General features: G+C 40.9%; 3 protein-coding genes across 8 annotated transcripts in view; 1 reads left to right on the top strand and 2 right to left on the bottom strand.

The window, feature by feature from the left end:
* Window positions 1-4,535, top strand: part of nckap5l (NCK-associated protein 5-like) — a 35,741-nt gene extending 31,206 nt beyond the window's left edge. For 4 of the 6 annotated variants that reach the window (XM_068733144.1, XM_068733146.1, XM_068733145.1 and 1 more), the window contains 3 exons: window positions 1,016-1,294; window positions 1,849-2,000; window positions 3,215-4,535. In XM_068733144.1, coding sequence (XP_068589245.1) covers window positions 1,016-1,294; window positions 1,849-2,000; window positions 3,215-3,475 — 692 coding nt within the window. In that variant the 3' untranslated portion in view covers window positions 3,476-4,535. The other 2 variants (XR_011105214.1, XM_068733148.1) reach the window with 2 other exon arrangements.
* Window positions 4,536-5,421: 886 nt separating this feature from the next.
* tegt (testis enhanced gene transcript (BAX inhibitor 1)) lies at window positions 5,422-11,074 on the bottom strand. Its single transcript, XM_068733151.1, has 10 exons — window positions 10,967-11,074; window positions 9,758-9,845; window positions 9,553-9,661; window positions 8,647-8,767; window positions 8,487-8,535; window positions 8,183-8,280; window positions 8,002-8,081; window positions 7,807-7,907; window positions 7,482-7,557; window positions 5,422-6,379 (listed from the first exon to the last, which is right to left on the bottom strand). The coding sequence occupies exons 2-10, from the start codon at window positions 9,811-9,813 to the stop codon at window positions 6,356-6,358; spliced, it is 714 nt and encodes a 237-aa protein (XP_068589252.1). The 5' UTR covers window positions 9,814-9,845; window positions 10,967-11,074; the 3' UTR covers window positions 5,422-6,355.
* A 979-nt stretch (window positions 11,075-12,053) lies between these two features.
* ctdsp2 (CTD (carboxy-terminal domain, RNA polymerase II, polypeptide A) small phosphatase 2) lies at window positions 12,054-21,093 on the bottom strand. Its single transcript, XM_068732626.1, has 7 exons — window positions 20,427-21,093; window positions 17,850-18,013; window positions 16,547-16,648; window positions 16,166-16,222; window positions 15,406-15,498; window positions 14,625-14,810; window positions 12,054-13,872 (listed from the first exon to the last, which is right to left on the bottom strand). The coding sequence occupies exons 1-7, from the start codon at window positions 20,485-20,487 to the stop codon at window positions 13,747-13,749; spliced, it is 789 nt and encodes a 262-aa protein (XP_068588727.1). The 5' UTR covers window positions 20,488-21,093; the 3' UTR covers window positions 12,054-13,746.
* Between the last annotated feature and the right edge of the window lie 106 nt (window positions 21,094-21,199).

The raw sequence follows: 21,199 nt of genomic DNA, 5'->3' as shown, positions 1-21,199 counted from the left end.
CATACTCGTCATCATTCACCCATTCACACACTGATGGCAGGGGCTAAGTGCCTATCAGACTAACTCATTCACACACTGATGGCAGGGGCTAAGTGCATATCAGACTAACTCATTCACACACCTCATTCACAGCTACAGGAGCAGTTTTGGGGTTAAGTGTCTTGATCAACATGCGACCAATCGAACCGCCGATTCTCTGATTGAAGGACGACCCTGCTCTCCACTTAGCCACAGTCATAGTCACAATATAGTATGATGAAAAAAGTCATTAAAAATTCATAGTATCAGATGATGAAAAAAGTCATAGTATAGCATGTCGAAAAAGCTCCTAGCATAGTATTTTAAAAAAAAAGTCATAGCATAATATGTCGATAAGTCATACTATAGAATTTTTGGGGAGTGATATTTGTTTGGTTTTATTTACATATTGCAATATGAATTTATAGATAAACATTGCCATTGAAAAGAAAGTAAAAATGCACATACAGATACAATCAAATGTATTTGTGTATATATATTATTATTGGTCTATGTATTATTATGCGTATAATTTTTTCATATTCATGATATTAAAGAAATAAAAAACACACACTTGAGGCACATACACAGACTTTGAACCCACAAGACAGACAGGTGTGGACATTTTTTTTACTGTTTTCTTTTTTTGAAAGGACTTTAATCTGTAAAGTATTACCACACTGTGGTATTACTACTTATACTTCAGTAAAAGATCTGAGTGTTTCTGCCTTTACTACAATCCATACGGTTTTCAATCAAACCTAATTTGCTCAGTGAGGGAAAATAAACCGGCTCATTCCTTAATTAGCATATCAAGGGGAAATAAACGAGGTCACGCCCCAGAGGAATATCGATTCACAACTTCAGTAAAAGATCGTATAAATAATGGGGTATTCATTAATCTACTCGTTTATCGCTCAATTCCTTTGTGTATATTTATTTATTCATTTATTCTTTTCCGCATCAGTCCGTCACAGAACGTCTCCTTCCTCTGCAGGTTCCGGTGCTTCCACCTACACCCTGGACAGCGGCATCGGTACCTTCCCCCTGCCCGACTGCAGCAGCGGTGCGGCAGGGCGGAGCCTGTCCAAGACGAGGGCGGGGGCCGAGCGCCACTCTTCCGGCTCCCCGGGGAGGGCCGGCCGACGGGCCCGCACCCTGGACAGAGAGCCCACGTCCCAGGAGGAGTGCTACGTCCCCCACAAACAGCTGATTCCTACCATTCAGTATGGCGCCGTGCTGGAGGGAAGAAGCGCCGTCGGCGTCATCCGCGAAGGTGCATAATAGCAGAACATTCAGGGCGTTGTTAGACGCCACTTAGTTCTTCTGTATAGCCTCCATAGGTTGTGCTTTTGCTTGTTACATACTGTAGTCATTTGATGTCGTCTGCAAACTAGTACTGCACTCAAATAAACATAAAAGCAGTGATTCTATAACTGTGTTAATATTAGATGAACAATAAAGTGTTGTTCATCTAATATGGAAATATTCTGATATCTTTGTCAACGTTTGATTCACATGGTTGAGCTCCTTCCCATACTGTAGTTTAGACTGACACAAGGGACTGAAAATGAAACAATACTAGGAGTCTACAGTCGTGCTGTGAGCTTGTAAAGAACAGAGACGTTACACACACAAAAAAACTACCAAAGTCAGTACAGATGCATCCTCTGGGGAACATGAACGTATGTACAAAATATCGTGGCACTTCATCCAGTGGTGGTTGACATATGTCAGTTTGGATCATGAGTGTGTGCTCCTGATAGATTATATTTAGTGATGACGTGTGGACACGAGATGAAACGAGTCTTTCAAATTCTCCATCGACAGACAAAGAGGCCCATGGAGCGAACATGTTTTCCCCTCGCTCCAAGACCTGGACCTTCCCCAACCTGAAGACACCGGCAGGACCTGCAGAGGTTTACCTGGCAGTGGAGGAGGAGGAAGAGGAGGCCGTGTCCTTTGGCTCTCCATTCAGAGGGGTAGGGATGCTGTATTATTACTTTTTATGACATTTTAATGACTTTTTTTCATCTTGCTATACTATGAATTTCTGTTACTATTTGCGACATACTAAAGTATGACTCTTTTAACTTGCTGTACTATGACTTTTGACAGTATTTAGAATATTTTACTATGACTTTTTTGGTTATAGTATGACTTTTGTGAAAAAAATTAAAGAAACTAAACTATGAAATTGCATCACTTTTTCGACATACTATCCTGACTTTTTTAGGATTTTTTTGGAAATACTATACAATTACTTTTTTGAAAAACTATAATATGACATTCTATGCCATGTCGTTTTTTGACATGCTGTATTATGACTTTTTTATGACTATTCTAGATACTTAACTATGATATTTTTATGACGTTTTTATGAAGATATAATTTGACAGTTAATTATTTTTTTTGACATACAATACTATGACTTTTATAGACATACTATACATTTTTTCATGTCTTTTTTCAAAATGCTATCCCATGACTTTTTGATGACCTGCTTTAGATTTACTTTACTATGACTTTTTTTCCCCACATACTATACTATGTATTTTTTATGATTTGTGCTATATAGTATGAATTCTGTATGACTTTTTTCGACCTACTATACGATTACTTTTTCATGACATGGTATAACCTTGGATTAGGAGAAACTCCCCAAATAAAATGCTTTAACAGGGGGAAATATGGAAGAAACCTCCTGAAGCACAACAGTGGAGGGATCCCTCTTCCAGGACGGACATGCATGCAGTAGATGTCGTGAATACCTAGTAAACCCAAAAAGCAAAATTATGGAAAATCAGGAGACAATATTACAGTCATTTTTGTAAGTTATTATTCTTGTTCTCCCCAAATCAATGTGTTTTATTTGATCTCTTCTTATTGAGAAACTGCTGTTCAGGAGCATGCTGGAAGGAATTATCTGGGTCACTAACAGACTGAAAGTACTTTGCAGGCAGTAAAGTTGAGATACATTTTTAAATCTGCACTCACATCTTACATAATGTAAAAACACAGAACCACATTCTCCCTTTAGAAATTATTAATCAGCTGAGTATTCATTAAAGATTCACAGTTGTATGCTTTATGTAACCCACTTTTGTTTTATTTTTTTTTGCACCTAAAGGCGTTACATAAGACGAAAGACATGACCTAAAATGTTCCTCTCCCCGTTGTGCGTCCCTTTTTTCAGAGCACGAAGGCCGGCGGTCCCTCCTCCAGCCGGGTCGTCGACCCAGACAGCTTGCCCGTCCCGGCCCAGTCGGGGATGATCCGCAGGGGGAAGACTCGGACTCCCAGCGTCCCGGAGATGAGCAGGGAGGCCGGGCTGGAGCTGCTCAGGGAGCGGCCCGAGGAAGCTCTCTCCCCGAGCCGCCCTCAGGTCCTGGAGACCCCCGAGTCCCTCAGCGATTCTCTGTACGACAGTCTGTCGTCCTGCGGGAGCCAAGGATGATCCGGCCAAGGATTTGGGGAGGAACGGAGAGAGGAGCTCATCTTTACCACAGACAATAAAGACGCAGCGCCCCCCCCCCCCCCCCCCCCCCGCTCTGAACACGTCACCTTGGCTGTGCTGCGATGCTGCTGACCCACCGCCATCTTTGAGGAAGAGAAACTGTGCTCTGTAGATGTTCGCAAGCATTATCGTGGTGATGCTTTCTCATCAGCTGTTTCTCTGTTGCAACTGGAAAGAGATCAATAGACTTCTCCTCAGGATTTCCTATAAACATGAAGCCAAAAGTCCCCCCACCCCCCCAACCCATCCAAGTCATATAGGTTGTTCACCTTTTTCACAATCAGACTCTTCAGTGGACACTCTTTAATTCATGTATAGAGGACTACAAAACGCATGGCTATGCTAATGATTAGCACAAAAAGTTGTCACTCCTGGTAGTTGTTCAGCAACTTCGTCTTTTTGTTTTGAGTCATCTCGGTAGACGGATCGTTGTCGTGCGCATCAAGGAGGAGCTGATCGGTTCAATAGCCGACGACCTGCATCAATACATCCATTCTGTTCTGGACATCATTTCATCACATAAAGTATTGAAGAAAAAAAAAAAACTTGAAAAAACATCGAGCTCCTTAAAAAAATGAATGTTAACGTCTGTGATTCTTAATTGCTTAAACTCATGCATCACGATTTTAAATGTACAAACGACTTTATTGAACATGTTGATATCGTTTTGCGACCGATTGAAGGTTGTCAGAAAATGTCTGTTTTGAATCATAATACATTTAAAGGTAATATATACCAGCAATAATAACATAGATAAGAGAAATGGCTACACTATTCAATGAATATGTATTTCTATTATTTATTTATTTTAAATGTACATCATTTGCAGTCATCTTATTTTCTTTTTGTAATCTTCCTGTGAAATTGCAGTCTCTTCGCTTAGTAGATTATGTTCATATCTTGTATTTCAACATCTCCGTTGCTGTTCGTTCCCTAGCCAATAGAGGTCCTATGTACCTACTGCCGTTTTTCAACTTTCTAATTAAAATGTTTTGATTTACTTCTTTGTGTGAAGCAGTTATTTTGGCCGGTCAAATCAATTACAGACACATAATAGGTGGAAAGTGCATTTACTGAAGCGCTTTGTTACAATACACAGAAATTAGTACTTGGAGTATTTCCCTTTTGTGCTCAGAGTACTCCACCAATTTAGCAGAAACTGATATTGTATTTATTCGACACATTCCTCGTATGTCAGAAATCTACATTACCCATAATGCAACTCACACGCAGGCGATTTTGTTGTTACATTAGTAGCTAATGTAGCAATGAGAGGTACAGCGTTGTGGGAAGTTCACTTCTTTCAAACTCCACACATTGTTTTATCTATTTAACAATCTAGATTGGTTTGTTACAAATGTAGAGCAATAAAAGTACAATATTTCCCTCTGAATTGTGTAGTAGAAACTATACAGTATCATAAAATGTAAATACTGTTATTTTACTAACAATATATATTTATAATCTGATCAGTGGTCGATTAAACAACTATGTATAAAAACTACATTCCCTTACACAATGCATCTGTTATAACATTTTCTGCAGTACAAGTGTGTACTATGCCATGTACATCTTGATCATACACTAAAAGTACTTTAACTTAAAATGTAGAATATTCCATTTCTGACAATAGATCCACCTAAATGTTTCTCACCGTTCCTTTAAGCAGCATTTTTAGGACTGCAACTTCTGTTTTTTTCATTGATTAATCGTGTAATCCATCAAAAAAAATAGTTAAATAAATGGCCATTACAAATTCTCAATGGCCAAGTTGATGTCTTCAAATATTTAGTTAATGACAATACCTGAATATTTCTTCCATCACTGTTAACAGAAGCAAAACTTATAATCGGTAGACAGAATGAAAAAGAATCACTTCATTTCAATACGTTCAACACATTTATTTGAGCAAATGTATCAAATTATTAGTTTAAATTTTACATCCATAAAATAAATTCTTCACAGTATACACTTTCAAAAAATCGTAAAGGTTAACATCACATCATTTGGCAAACTACTTTCTAGACAACAGATGTTTAGAGAAATGTACACTGAGAGGCCTGAACAGCTCGCCTGCTATCCGAGATGAAGACAGATGGCGCCGACTCCTCCTCCTCCTCCAGCCGACAACGACAACACCCGAAACCCCGAAAGCCCGCCGGAACGAGTCGTTGTACATCATCACGACTCCGATGGGCTTTTAGGGTTTGTGTCGGTGTCACCAGGCTTCACCATTCTTACTCAAAATGTTGGTCTCAAAACAAAACGTGTGCGGACAAAAACAATGACAGGGAAATTTCTCAAAGGGGGGGGGGGGGGTAATCTGTTGTCAAAATCATGGGACACCATATCTTATGACACTCCACTAAAGAGAATGGAGGAAAACTAAAAAAAATAATAAGCAAATCAACGACTGAAATTAAATAACTTCAAAGAAAACAACGATTAGCCTCAGAAGCTGACATGACCCACTAAAAAGGAGCCGTCATGTCATTAATTTATGGCACTAAATAATGAGTATGTTCATTAAGTGCTGCTCAGCTTCCGGGAGTCTTCATAGGGCAACACTCCCCTCTACAGGCCAAGCATGTTCACTGCAGCATTAGTCTAATTCTCCATTCACAGCCATGATGGGGACTAGCGTTAGTTTACCATAAACTTACATTCAACTGTTGTTGAAGGTTTGAAAAATAAATCAAAAGAAAATTTCAATAATATAAGACCACATAGGAGTTAATTCAATAAATGAAGACAGAAAGTGAAAAGCACCAAGTGCGTCGCACATTGTGCCTCTTCAGACTTTAATTATCCAAACGCTCTTTACTTCTTCTCCTTCTTCTTCTCCTGAAGAACAGACAAAGAATCAGAGAGGTAAGACACAAGCATATTAATCTTAGAAATGAAATGTTATGAAAACCAAAAGACATTTTCCACTTTACTCTAGTGGTATAGATGTGGTTACAGGGTGTGTTTTGATTGATTGTATTTGAGCGATGACAACTTTCCAAACTGTGACTGAAGAAGTAAAAACAAACACTGTAAAAACACCAGTATTACAAGTCTTGCATGCAAAATCTAAAGTAAAAGTACTGAACTATTACCAGCAAAATGTACGTTAACGTATCAAAAGGTGAAAGTATTACTCTGATTGTTAACAATGACGCAGCATTTTACTGTTGTAGGTGGAGCTAGTGTGTCTGCTCTACACACAGTCAGCTGGTTTCATTCAGTGGGTCACAAACACAAACTAACCTCCCCTCACAACCATCACACTGCAGTGGAGGAAGAAGCCTCATATCGCAAAACGCCAGCGAATAAAACCAAAAGTATCCGTTTGGCTAGATTCTACTCTAACTAAATAAAACGATACGTTGTTTTTGTTGGGATTTGGGTGAGCCAATCAGTTCAAAACATTTAATCTACAGTAGTGTTGGAAAAACAACTGCATTAAAGACGAATGGTGCGTTCACACCAAACAAGTAGATTACATACAAAGTCAATGCAAAGACACAAATAGAAATAGAATAAGAAAAAGGGCTCAGTAGGTTCCTAAAACATCTGGCCTCTGTAGTTTTACGTCAATGCTACTCAAACAGGGGTCAATAATAAAAGTGCTGGGAACTATTTTCAGGCATGGATTTGGTGTATTTGTGAGTATCTCCAGCAGCAGGGCGGTACAGTATATGTGGGAATGTGTCAAAATAAACCGTCACCAAGTGCAACAGTGCAGCTCATGCTTTTTTTATATTTTTGGAAAACAATTGAGCTCCATGGCACAGAGGAATAAAATATATCAGGCTTTGGATACATAACATGTGTTAATAGGATCACTTCATTGTTGCCTTTGGTCTTTTCATTGGATGTGTTGACAATAAGGAAAACACAAAATATGACGAGACTTATCCATTCAATTTACAAAAAATTAAAAATGTGTAACATTCTGTACCTTGTCGTTCATGGCGAGGATGACCATGAGTTTTCTGAAGATGGTGATGAAATCCAGGAACAAGTCCACGCAGTGCCTTCAAAAATAAAGTATATCAGAGTATGTTTCAGAATCGTATCATATAAATTACCATGCATCATTCTATATCTCTCAAATAAGAGCATCTGGCTAGTAAAAGTAACCATTCATTTTCTACGAGCTGAGCTCAGGTTGCTGCTCTGAAAAAGTTCTTTCTTTACTTACTTTTAGGAACTGACGCTGAGCTACACCTCACTATGGAATGATGCATTCACATGGTATTTGGTTATGAGAAAATGCTCCTCACCAGATGTAGTCCTTGTCTCCATTCTCTGCTTTCTCAATGATGAGCTGAGTGTCAAACAGGACGAAGCCGCACATGATGAGCAGCCCGAGGTACATGTGTGCCTGTCGGAACATGTGAAGAATACGATTAACACCAAAACATTGACGCGGCTGATCAATTGCTGAGTGAGGAACGGTGCCATGTGGGGTCAGCTACCTTAAACAGCATCACAGATCCAAAGAACATGTTCATCACAGACATCAGGAAGAGGAGGGAAAGGCCAGACATCAGGGTGCCTTACAAGAAGTCAAATGGGTCAAATGTAAGTACTGCTGTAAAGGGTTGAGAAGAGAAGCATACAGTGAAATGGGTCACAACGTTTCTCAACAGCCTTTACCTCCAAGGAACAGGTAGCTCCTGCGTTTGGCATAGAGAGCGCTGAGAGTGAAGCAGATGAAAATCACAGAGGTTCCCATGAAAGCCGTCATGATGATGCTGAGAAAGGAACCGGAACAAAATGTTATCAGTAAATTCCCACTTTCAATTATATATGCATGTGTGCAGACTCGCAGAGAGACGGCTACCAATCATCACACAATAATCTTCTCATTGCCGTTTGGTTTTATAATGTTTAACTTTCAGTCAGCTAGCTGCCAGCTGTTTATGCGCAATCGTTCCACACTGAGTGACTTTTCACATACCTCGGATTGACAGCGATGACAAAGTCCAGAGTGGGGCCAAGGCCAACACCTGGAGGAGAGAGGAAGGAAAGCGCTGCTTATAGACTCTTACATGGCCGTAAATTAACAAAGACAGCAGGGTTTGCATGCTAAGTGACACCTGTACCATCAGGTACCTTACCTGTGAGGAAGGCGAACCCTGCGAGGATAGCCAGTCTCTTCTTCTCCGTTTCAGAGTTGTGTGGCGTCATGGCAAGCCAAAACATCATCCCCAAGGAGCCGAGCACAGACAGCACCCCTCCCTGAGAACAAGGCCACAAGGTGAAGATGGAGCATCCAGTGCACCATTTGTGGGTAACGTCACTGAATCTATAGCGGTTTGGTTCCTTCACCATAAGATGTTAAGATAAGAGAGAACTCGTCTGAAAGGCCTTTTACAGGCGAGTACTTTGACCTGTGGTACCAGCCCTGATATAAAGGAGAACACAATGTAAAAGTCCCTCGTACTGGTGTAGCAGACAAAAGACCAAAATAGAACAGTTCTTGTTTTTTGTTCTCACATTTTGAGTTTTTGATGCTCATCAGTTTTACTTATAACTTTTATGTCACTTCTAACCTATTTTTTTCAAAATATAATGATCTTATTGGCTAGGCCCTATATGTGTCCATGTTGATACTAACAAATACAAGCCCTCTAAATTGTGATATTGGGCAAAACAAATATAACTGAATTGAAAAAGAGGAATTTCACTTTCAGTCATTTATCCAAAATACACTCAGTATCTTCTAAAACTGTAAATCCCAAAATAATGCGTATTTCACATTCTGTTTACAGTGGAGGCAGATATATCACCAAAATTAAAGACCATCTCCACTAACATCTTAGAAAATATAAATACACTTTAAACTATGACATTGATCTGCAGTACATGATTGCAACAACCTGGTATATTAAAAAAAAGCACCAGGTGGGTTAGAGTCGGTAGGACAAAGTATTCTTGTCTGTACTTTGCCTGAGGGAACTATTTGCATAGACGTACAGGATCAACCCGGGCAAGTAGACTCCGTAGCATCTTGTTAGCGTTACCTGAAAGAGACGTGTGACGACATGGACGTAGGAGCCAGCTGCAGACACAAACATACACAGTGCCAGGCTGGAGTACACATTCTTCAAGTGCACCTGGGTGGAATGAGATCTGTAGAAAGAAAGAAAAAAAGTTAGGGTTAGGGCACTTGAGTTATAGTGGATAAAGTATGTGACTGCGATAGCAATCCACTGCATGTTTACGCACATTTGGGAGAACTTGAAGAGGGAGTCAAAGTTGATGTTGCGGTCAAACACGTTCATGATGGAACCAGGGCTCGTGCACTGCAGAGATTCTTGAACAAACACAGCAGAACAGAAACACGCAATTACACTTGAGCTCCAGTTTCACAGGTAGAATCAAAAGGTGTTTTATTTAACTATAACTGCAGCATTCAAAAGGTAACACAGGTGCAATCATTTGTTAAAAGATCAGTAGTGGAGAGCAATAGCTACACTTACTCAAGTAAAGTATTTACATTTTGTGCTACTGAGCTACTTTTAATATTACGATTTTTTAAACAACACACAGGAACAGTTAACATATGGTAGATTTAACTACCCAACAGTATCTATCAATATCTATCATCCGATAATAGAACACTGACATGGCACGACGTATTCTATGATTAACATTGCTATACTTTCACTTGACTTAACCAAGATTTGCAATGAAGCACTTACTCTTTGAAGTATTACGGTAATGTGCATCGCTACCCTTACTTAGACTAAGTTAAAATAACCTGAATACTGCTTCCGAGCATGTCGCTTGTTAAAAGTGCGCAGTTTAATAACCTCATGGAAGAAGGTTGCCTTTGGAGCTTTCTGCCAGAAATGGTTTATTTATAAACACAAAATATCAACTGCTTCTAAACCTAACCAAGTAGGTTTGTAACCTAAACTTAAGGAGATATCTGGCAGAAAACCGTTGCTGGTAGAAAGCCGTCAAGTTCTCCCGTGTGCGTTGTATTACGGGTTTGAGACATTAAATTGCACAACAGGTTAACACTGTTAACCGATAAGCGCTGTCTGCTTAACACGCTAACAAGCTTCTCTAATAACATATTCTCAATTCGTGTTAACGATATTGCCGTTATCTGGCAACAAAATCAAAAGCAACTCAACTTAATTAACGTTAAACACGTTGGTAGAATCAGGAAAATCGAGCAACAGCCCAAAACTATGACTGTCGTATGAGGATATCATATTAACAGCTAAGCGTTGCTTAGCTAACAGTTAGCCAAGCTGCTCAGTATTTAGCTAACTACGCTAGCGTTTTAGGTTAGCTCATTTGTCAACACAATTCGGCGTCTCGTTCATTCTCAAGCACACAACGCTATCACTGTTACAGCTAACAGTTACTATGAATACGATAACACCGAAGCTATTTGCACAATATGCTAACACTAGCGCTTACCTTCGCTTACTCCGCTAACCAGCTAACAAACTGTTGGGCAGCCGTTCTTCTTCCTGCTGTACGTGTCAGTGGCATGAAGACGTCACAATAGCCACGCCCAGAAAACCGTAGTGCCCCATTCCCGTGTGTGAAATACGGTTATTTTATAAATAACTCAACAAGTCGTCTGATTTATAATTACTGAACGTTGAACCAATGTTGTCGCTACCCCAATACATTGTTAAGAAACCCTTTTTATTAAAAGGTACTTCCTGGTGTGTCATCGAGTAATGTCCCCGTTACACCTAAAATGGCCGACTCATAAATTTAACTGCACCATTTCAAACGGCGAAAAACAACGACTTTCATGTTTGTTAAGCAGTTTGCAACTTCGACCGCGCGTTTTATAAACGCTGTGATTCAAAGACTATGTTTTAGCTCTACTGTGAAGTAGTCAAACTCAAATAAATGGATTCGTAGGAGTTTAAATGAGTGAATCTTAATGAATCATTACTAACATGATGCAACTAGATGCAACATATGTCTTTGATATCAAGGCAAGAACATTTTCCAGGTGAAGTTGTACAATGAATAGTATTATTGTTGTTGTATTCATATTATTACAACTTATTTTAATTAATCAGTTGTTATAACTATTGTTTTCCTGTGTTCTGTTTCTTGCAATGCCTTAATGTCATAATACCAAACTAACTGCTTTATTTACTGTTGGATTTCATATCCTGGGTTTTCTATCACAAATCTAAAAATGAAAAGTGACTATAGTTGTCAGATCAATGTAGTGGGGTAAAAAAAGAATAACAGTTGTCTCTGAAGATGTATAAGTAGCATAAAAAGTACATCATTTGAGTAAATTCCACCAAGTTTTGAGTGGCCAATGTATGGATATGTTCATCTGTGCAAGTAGTATTGAGAGATGGATAAAAACAATATTTTTAATTTACTTTTCCTCTAGTACTGCAGTAACCCATACATGTGAGTAGAACTACATATATTTGAGACCATAATGATTTAAAAATATACTTAATTGTTGTATAAGAGTAAAATGTAGTCTGTGTCCTTTAGTGTCACCGGGGAGAAAAACACAAGATTGTACAATATAACCAATTTTTATTACAAAATAAAAACTGGTAGCACCTTGTCTTTTAGAGTTTTGGTCAGATTGGGTAGACAAAATGAGTGTTTGATTTATTCTGATACACAAAGACAAATTGTGACTGTTTAAACAAATACTTTTGGTCATCACAACTGGTACAATTTCATTGTCATATTTTACTCGTTAACATGCAGGCAATAATTGCATCAGACATTGAACATCATAGAAAAACCATATTACCCAGGAAACACACCCCACAAAATATCTGTTGTACTGAATAAAAAATGGAAAAAGAAAATGTGTTCTTGCATGATTGAATCTTGGATTTACATCTATTTGTGTATTTGATTTAACTGCTTAAGTTTTGAATTATCTTTGAACTTTAACAGCAAAACGTGTGATTGTTAGGCACAGATAAAACAGTTAAACACAAGGCCAGCCTCAAAGTAGGCAAATGGATTACAAAACAATGTTAAGCATTAAGAAGTACTGGACAATACAGATTTTTGGCCAATAAATATAGAAAAAAAACACTCACACATGCTAAAAAATTTGATATTTCAAGTGTTGCACTGCAAGTACCACAGCCGCACGGCATTACACTTGCTCTTGACAGTGTTTTCTCACGCTCAGCATGACACATCAGAGTGTGTAGGCCTACAAATCTCTTTTCAGGCAGAACACCATTCTCTGTCCGGATTTCAAAAAGGCACAGTTTTTACTTTCAGCACTGTCAATATAAAACAAGTGCAAGTTGTTTGTCATCATAGTAATAAAAGAAAAACATAACAACAAACAAGTTATTATTAAACCTCGAATGAAAACTGGCATTTATGGTCGTCCTATGTGCCAACATATTCCAGTGTGTCTGCTTTCAACGGACCATCAAAGACGAGATTTCACCCTGTTTACTTAACTTATACCAAATACTAATCCGACCACTAATGATGTATATTTGCATGGTTTGTAGAAGTTTATATTTATAGTACAAAAAAGTGAAATACACTTTTGTTTTGCTGCTCCCTTAAAGGTAAATAAGGCTACAGTAATGTTTACATCTGTTGAATGCAATTATTGACTGGCTACTTAGGAGGTACTGTCCATGTACACACAGAACTGGGTTGCATAGAGGAACCATGTTCACCGTTTAAAAATAGATTTCCTTACAAAACAACCTATAAAATGAAATCAATAAATGTATAAAATCTGGTGGAAATTTAAAAAAAGAGCTGATGTTTCTGTTTTTTTTGTTGTTGTTCCGTAAAAGGCACAAGAATGAAAAAAAAAAGAAAAAAAAAAGTCCAAAAGTCAAGTCAGGGCAGGCAGGCTTCTGCTTTGGCAAAAGAACCACTTTAATGTTATAACTGGAGTGCGTGTGATGGGATTGCTTTGGTTGTTGATTCCCGCTCTTTCAAATAGTGGTTGTCAATAATCAGCACTGAGGTTCAGAGGAAAGGCCTCAGATTGCGATCTGTAGTTTCAGCTGAGCCAAACACATTGTGTTTTTCAGGCTAAGGATTTCCTTAGCCACCCCCCCCCCCACGCTAATACAACTTTCTAAACAGAGGATTTTGTGCAGAGGCAAGGAGGACAACGTCGGAAAACTCTAGCAGCTATTGTCAATAGAAGGTTCTATTGTAGCTGAAGGAGTCTCAAGCTGCAGCTGAGGAGCGGGTCCACTGAGAGCTTAATGTCCACGAAGCTGGTCCAGCTGGGTGTAAACATTATCGGCTTGACTAAGTTCCTCAAACACAGGCAGAAGGTTGAGCAGCTCAGCGTCATCCACGTCATCGAACCATGACACCACGGGAACCTGTCGAAAACAAACAGTCACTCACAAACTGTTGGCTTTTAAAATGAAAATAAAAAACATATGAACTGCATCTGGAGGCTGTGAATCAAAGTTTCACAACTGTCAATGTTCTGAACCAAAAAACCCAAGGAAATGTAACCAGAGACGCACAACTTGAATCTCTCCTAAATGTGTCTTGTATGTGCAGTGTCCGGTTTTATAAATCAGGGTTTGAACTGAAATATTCAGCAACTATTATGATACCAATAAAGTGGTTTAAGACAAATCAAGACATTTGATGGTATCATAGTGGGTATTTCTCACTATTTTGTACATTACAAACAAAAAGAGAGAGCCATGTTCTTGTTAACTTTTACAGAGGAGCAATGGATGTGCCCGGCCCAGCGGGTGATTAAAACCGCCCAGATCATCACTGGTACCCGTCTACTGAGCATCATTGATACTGGTCACAAGAGGCGCCTGCGAAGAGCTCAAAGGATATAAAAAAAAGGAAATATACCCACCCCAGCCATACGGTGGTGTAAATGAACCGTGTAACCCGTGAAACCTTAAAATGTTCCTTAGAATTCTCAAAACATCGAGGACTAAATCTGCTTTCATTTTCATTTTTGTGTGATTTATCAGTTCGTAAGAGCTAATCTCACATTGCCAGACCTCCTTCTCATCAAGCTTGAGGTCTGCAGAATATCTTGTCGAAACATTTTGTGAAAAAAAAGAAAAAGATCTCGACATTACAAGGAGGTACAACTCACAGCATTATTAGGGTGGAAGATGTAGGAGGCAGGAGAGTTATCCAGGATGAGGGTTTTTTGGAGATCTCTGCCCAGGCGGCTCAAATCTTTGACGTAGCAGCCCTGGTGGAATACACAAGATTCCCGGAATAACCGGGTCCGGAAAACGCCACACTGATCCAGCAGGTCTGTCACTGGGTCTGCATACTGATGGGAGGCCATGGGAGGTGGGGAGCAGGTGAGAGGGAAGAGCAGGTTGGACTAATGAAGCACTGTCAACTAATGGTGGATATTTATTATCTAAAAGCAAAATCGCTAAAACAATCACACATCCCCCCCCAAAAAAAGACATTAATCTGGATTAGGTTGCACCAGCTACATTTGTGTGAAGTCACATTTAAGTTCTAAGTAAATACTAATACATGTTAGCAAGCTAACATTAGCTTTGTCAGTTGGTTCAGTTAGCTATGCAGCAATAAATATGAAATATTTACAACTATTTTGTGTGCGTGGGAGAAACCCATTTTAATGCATTTAAGCGTAAATCTCCACTTAAGTTATAATTAAGCTAAATCAGAAAGAGATGATGCAAGCGGCTCCAGTAAACACACTATAGCTTTAAACACGAGCAGGGCGTCTACTAAGGTGACTAACAGCACGTTAAGCAGCTGCTATCACACTACAAGGCAAGAAAAAGCAGAAAAAAAAGCTCTGATAAATCTGACATGACATCAAACATCTGAACAAAAAAATACTTGGTGCAGAACACAAAGTATCTATTTTGGGATCTGGTGTACGGTACCTTTGCGAGACTGGCTGTAAACAGCACACATTCAAACAACTCTCCCATTCTCTGCAGGAACTCATCCACATACGGCCTCTTCAGCACATACACCTGGAATACAAGCAGACCGTGAGGAAACAGTCCCACCAGCAGGACTATTCAAATGTACGCCTTCTGTCACATTTGTACCAGAAACTTCTGTCTTCCGTCCGTCGGCTGCAAGCGGCCAGTTCCCGAAACAAGTAATCGAGAATAGGCCGTGCCAGTGTTAACCAGCCTATCCTGGATTACTTGAATCAGGCCGAGGCCCACGGTGGACGCTTACCTACGGATAGGCTCCCAGGAATCACATTTCTCCGTTAATTACATTTCCACAGGTTCCACTAGTGAGAAGCTGAACAAACGGTCCCAACACAGTGTGCTAGCTGAGCACTTCACAGCATCTTCACAGAGGCAGCAATATGTACTGCATCACTTAATATGAAATTGTTAGATGAACTGGGCTGAAACGACTCATGCACTTGCTGATGCGTCCACTTCCACTTTCTCTTCCCTGCTTCAACATCTGGCCAGTAGAGGGCTCCGTACGCCCGTCAGAACAAAAACCTGGCTGATCAGTTACAAGACCCATCCCTTTTTTCAGCTCAGCACTGCAAACACATCGACACACACACACACACACACACACACACACACACACACACACACACACACACACACACACACACACACACACACACACACCCCTCCCCTCCACAGCAAACACACAGCATTTTACCTGGTGTGTGGTCCCCTCTATCTCCACAGGCACGATGAAGTCTGCATTACTAATAGGCTGGAGGGGGAGAACACAAGGGGGGGGGGGGGGGGGGAGTTGGTCGGCATGCTCATTCACATGGGCCGCGCTGTATACGTTCACATGGCATTACATAACAACTGAACACACTGCGGCCATGAACCACAGTGAAGAGCCTACACGAAACAGAGCGCGATTCTCTCGATGTTCCTCAAGCACCTGGGATGGCTTTTAGACGTTATAACGTAGATAAACATTTACCTGATGTTGGATATTTCTGGTGAATCGGAGGGAGCTTTCACTCAAACTACGCAACATGTACTAAACACACTAAAATGAAGCATTGACAATGAGCTTTGGTACCTTGAATGAGCTGTGCACCAGGGTCTCATCCAGGTCTATGACCACGCATAGCTTCCCTTGGTCCTGGGCGTCCACCTCAGGCAGGAGGCTAGGTTCAGGCTCCTAAGAAGACACAACAATACATTATTTTTGAATGATACTGTCCAACACGCACCTATATAATTTGTGTTGCGCTTTGTTTACACCTAAGGAGCATTATTAGCCCTGATAGTCCACTGATTCATATGATAATCAGACCGTGGCCGTTTCATTTCACCTCTGGGAAATTTGACTCAGTTTTAGAGCTTGCATGTAAGCGTGGACGAAGCGGCGAGCCTCATTATTTATGATAATATCGTCTATGTTGCATATCTTTAGGATTAGCATATTTATGTCTTTCATTATATTTCCCAAAAGCATCTGTAGACATTCACCTGCAGGGAGAACACTTTAGCTTGATGTAATCTCATTCTTAGATTTGTTTCCCCCTTTGTTAATATTGTTTCATTCTAGGCTCTTGATGAGCACAGCTAATCTGAAATGAATCAATATATTACATAATGTTGACAACAAATAACATACATGAGCAACGGCAATTATTATTTCACCAACTAATCAACGCAACGCAACCCCGTCAGCGCCAACGTTTCATTTGGTTCCATTTTGGATCCAGACAATAACCAGGCCCCGCAGACGCTGCTTCCTGTTTGCTCCTGATGCTGGAGGACACTCCTCAATGTGAGCAAACATGGCATCTCATTAAAATGCCCCTTACATGGTACTGAAGCTCTAATCAGGCTGACAGCGTTCACCAGCGTGGCCAGCCGAGTGCAGCGGGCGCTCAAGGCTTTATTTTTTTTAATTTTTTTTTATCCACCTCAGCAATTACGAGGCACACAATACACCATTCTCTGCACGCCGTCTGCCTAAAAGGATTGATCGTCGCTCTGTCGTTCTTATCGTCCTTGGAGGATCGAGTGTGAACATCAAAGTGATTCCATATCCGCAGACAGTTGCGGTCGGCTTTCAAGATGTTCAGAGCAGGTGCAGTAGTGGTTCTAGTGCGCACTTGTATAATAAAATAATGCTTGAAGACAATAATAAGCACATGTTTTTACAACAGCCTGTTTAGTTTATTCCTACAGATGGCCAAACTATTCAAACACACAAGCAGAGTGTGTGTGTGTGTGTGTGTGTGTGTGTGTGTGTGTGTGTGTGTGTGTGTGTGACAAGGAAGTGAAATCTTACATAAACAAAAATCAAAGCAAGACTGAACCGAGGTCTTCAGTGATGTGAAACATTGCTGGAATAAGAATAGTGTTACCTTGACAACCATCCCATTTTCGTGTGACTCCAGCAGGGCCTGGTGGGGGGGAGGTGGTGTTGGTGGTGGTGGTTTGGGGCCATCCTGAGCTTGGAGGCAACAGAAGAGTGCTTTGAAGATGTTACAACTCCGAGGCTGTTTCAGGGCAGACCGGCTCACCTGGCCTGTTAGAGCACAGAGAGAGAGAGAGAGAGAGAGAGAGAGAGAGAGAGAGAGAGAGAGACTTCCATGAGGAAACACACATCAAATACACTAAAGGTACTCACAAAACACATCTTTTTTTACATGGAAATAGGTGAAAAAATATCATTTAAATTCAATATAATTAGTTATGAGCTACTTGGAACATGTAGGAAGAGCTTCCCCTTTCCTAAAAGGCATCCATCCATCCGTCCACAGCCCGCACTTGAAATCTGTTTTTAATGCGCCTGCCTCTGCTGCTGCTGCTGCTGCTGCTGCTGCTGCTGCTTGCTGCTGGAAATGGCTGGTACATGTTATATAATCACAGAGGGCGGGAAAACCCACACTTTTCAGCACTACCTTCGACAGAAAACACAGACAGAAAACATTCCAACCATTTTAAACTCCCAAGACCTTCCAGGGCTGCCTGAAGCTAGCCAGAAGAGAGAGACAGACAGACAGACAGACAGTCAGCCGGACAAGCAGTCACACCTCAATGCTCTGTGCAGGTCTTTGATCAGTCACCAGAACCAGGAGTGTCCCAGACCCAAGCAAGACTTGTAGTTAAAGAAAGGGAGAAAAACATTCCTGTAAGTTCCCTCTAGAGCGTTTCATGTGAGGACTTGCAAAACATAATTTATACCCATCAATACACCTTCATCGTAGGAAACACTAATAGAAAGAGGAACTGTTGATAAAGAGTCAAAAGTGGAGAGAGAGAGAGAGAGAGAGAGAGAGATTTACTCCTTTTTTTCCCCCTCTCCTCCTAGTAATCTCCATGCTGACCCTCGGTGCTCAGAAGGCATAATGCAGACACACATGTTACACAACACCATCCTTAACAGACAAAGGAGCGTGATTTGGTCATTCGTCAGATGTCCTTCATTAGTCCCGCACACTATTTTCTGAAAAATATCAATATTAAATATTGATATCCCTTCAATATATTCCAAATGATTAATGTGAATCCTGATCCCTGACAATCAGGGTAAGCCAGCCTATTGATTTCCCACAGGACGGCAGCATTTGGCAATGTATGACATAACAACCACATTATATCTCCCCATGCATGTGAAAAGGATGGCACAACAGCAGATTAATCCGGCACAGATCTATTTGTGACATTGTATCACTTTGAACACACCCGATCTAATGAGCCAGGCGAGTGGGGAAAGATAAGATACGTTATCGTTGTGTATTAATGTATAATCATGCAATATGCACGATGTTTAACGAGCCAGGAATCAATGTGCAGAGCTCCTTTCAAGCCCGAGGACAGCGTGCAAAACAACGAAATCTTTGAAACGGCGCTACAATGGGCGTGAGCAGAGGGGTGTGTTTGTGCATTCCGCTGTCAACACCGCGGCACCTGGTATTTCTACACAGCCCCTCAGTTAATCAACAGCCAATCTGGACGCCCTTACACATATCCGCCTCTTACATGTATTGTGATTTAATACAGGAACTGTACCGTTTTGTCCGTCAAGTAAAATACAAGCAAACTTGGGAGCAGTGCAGCAGTCTTCCATGCCATTACGCACTGATGTGTGACTCCCCCTCCTCCTCCTCCTCCTCCACAAGATATGAACACCATAGTTTATAAATGAACCAAACAGCTTGGTTTACACTGTACTACAGTGCTGCCTGTGGTGGCAGACGAGCTCCTCAAGCTGTACCTGCTAGTAGTAGGATATGGGATGGTGCCAAACAAGCTGGAACCTGATCGACATAAATACACAGCAGCTTGTTTTTTTTGGTGAGCTGTGGCCATGATCACCACCAGCACCACCACTGAGAAGAACTCAGCCATAATCACAACACCACATGTTAAGAAGCAACAAAGATTAAAACACACAGGGGGAAAAAAAGAGATAAAAAAAACAACAACAGGATCAACAATAAGCTCTGGATGGCATACCCAGTGCGCAATGGAGACTGTGAACTTATACTGGACCGTATATTCAATAGTATATGGACAATTTAGCTGTGGCAAATCGACATTAGAATCTAGCTTCTGGTGGATGTTATTCAGCTTTAAATTTTTATTCTAACAGTTGTATGCTCTGTATAATCTCCAGGTGAAGAAAAACAGCTTCTGGTCAAAAATAGTACACGTAAATGAGCACATTATGCTTCTTTCAGACTCTATGGTTCAGTATCTCATAGTGATAAGATCTAAATATTAAAGATTTGTTTGGTAAAAGGTAAAAAAACAAAAGGGGGCAATGCGCCTCTTTGACCGCGCTCAGCGTCCGCAGCGCTCAAACTGTCAAATGGGCGCACTACAGGCTCTCTCGATACACCGATCATTATTCAGGAAATATCCAAATAATAAACACCAAAATGAAGCAGATATAATAATACAACAAAAGCACACAGAACACGGGCCCATCTCACCTGTTTTCGGTGACACTTGAACGTCTTCTTTCTGCACTTGGGTGATAACAGAACTTTCCATCTGACAATCACGGAGCCCTCAAAATCCTCAAATCCTGTCCCCGAGCACTGATGGGCATCCCTCATTGGGTTTTATTGAAAAGTCAACACAAGTATTCACCGAGGTAACTTGTCATCCGCCTCAGTAACAAATCCCCGATGAGAGTAGGATTTATCTGGTTTCTTTATTCCCCCGCCGCTTCTTCTTCTTCTGCTTCTTCTTCTTCTTCTCTCGGAGGTCCGCCGCACGGAGAGGGGGCAAGGCACTTGGATATGTTTTGTTTTTTTTAGGCTATATGAGACTCTGTCCGCTCCGTCGTCTCGGGTTTACCACTACTATTACTGGTAGTATCGCCGAGCAGCCCCCCTCTACCCGTCGCTGCGAAGCCTTCACTCTTGCACCAACAACATGGAGAATCCAGGCGAGAGAAGGAAAACAACCGAGGAAATGGGGCAAGGGAGGGCGGTTTCAAGCCCCCCCTTACTACAAATAAACAACATCGGCCGAAAGGCTCTAAACGGCCACGAAAAACACCGAGAATCGACCTCTACTGTCGGTTTCGATCCCATAAAACGGATTCCCGTGTTCACTTAAATGTAAAATATGAGTTTTGTTGTTATCTGGGGCTTTGTTTTTCTACGGTTGGGACTCCGCGGGTGCCTTGAAACCGTGCGGATCACTGATTGGGCGCATGGGAGGTGGGGGTGTGGCCAAGGCATTCCTCCCCGTTCTG

This window comes from Cebidichthys violaceus, unplaced genomic scaffold (assembly GCF_023349555.1).
Source record: "Cebidichthys violaceus isolate CVI_PGR_0920_01 unplaced genomic scaffold, fCebVio1.0.p SCAF_6, whole genome shotgun sequence".
Taxonomy (NCBI): domain Eukaryota; kingdom Metazoa; phylum Chordata; class Actinopteri; order Perciformes; family Stichaeidae; genus Cebidichthys; species Cebidichthys violaceus.
This window is presented reverse-complemented; position numbering and strand designations above follow the sequence as displayed.

What these genes read in the sequence shown, in the direction of transcription:
- tegt (XM_068733151.1), bottom strand. Translation starts at nt 9,813, where the DNA reads ATGAACGTGTTTGACCGCAACATCAACTTTGACTCCCTCTTCAAGTTC. An exon ending in TCGTCACACGTCTCTTTCAG is followed by an intron (nt 8,768 to 9,552) that starts GTAACGCTAACA and finishes CCTTGTTCTCAG; the next exon opens with GGAGGGGTGCTGTCTGTGCT. An exon ending in GGAGACAAGGACTACATCTG is followed by an intron (nt 7,558 to 7,806) that starts GTGAGGAGCATT and finishes TTATTTTTGAAG; the next exon opens with GCACTGCGTGGACTTGTTCC.
- ctdsp2 (XM_068732626.1), bottom strand. Translation starts at nt 20,487, where the DNA reads ATGGAAAGTTCTGTTATCACCCAAGTGCAGAAAGAAGACGTTCAAGTG. An exon ending in TAGAGGGGACCACACACCAG is followed by an intron (nt 15,499 to 16,165) that starts GTAAAATGCTGT and finishes CTTGTATTCCAG; the next exon opens with GTGTATGTGCTGAAGAGGCC. An exon ending in TCTTCCACCCTAATAATGCT is followed by an intron (nt 13,873 to 14,624) that starts GTGAGTTGTACC and finishes TGTTTTCGACAG; the next exon opens with GTTCCCGTGGTGTCATGGTT.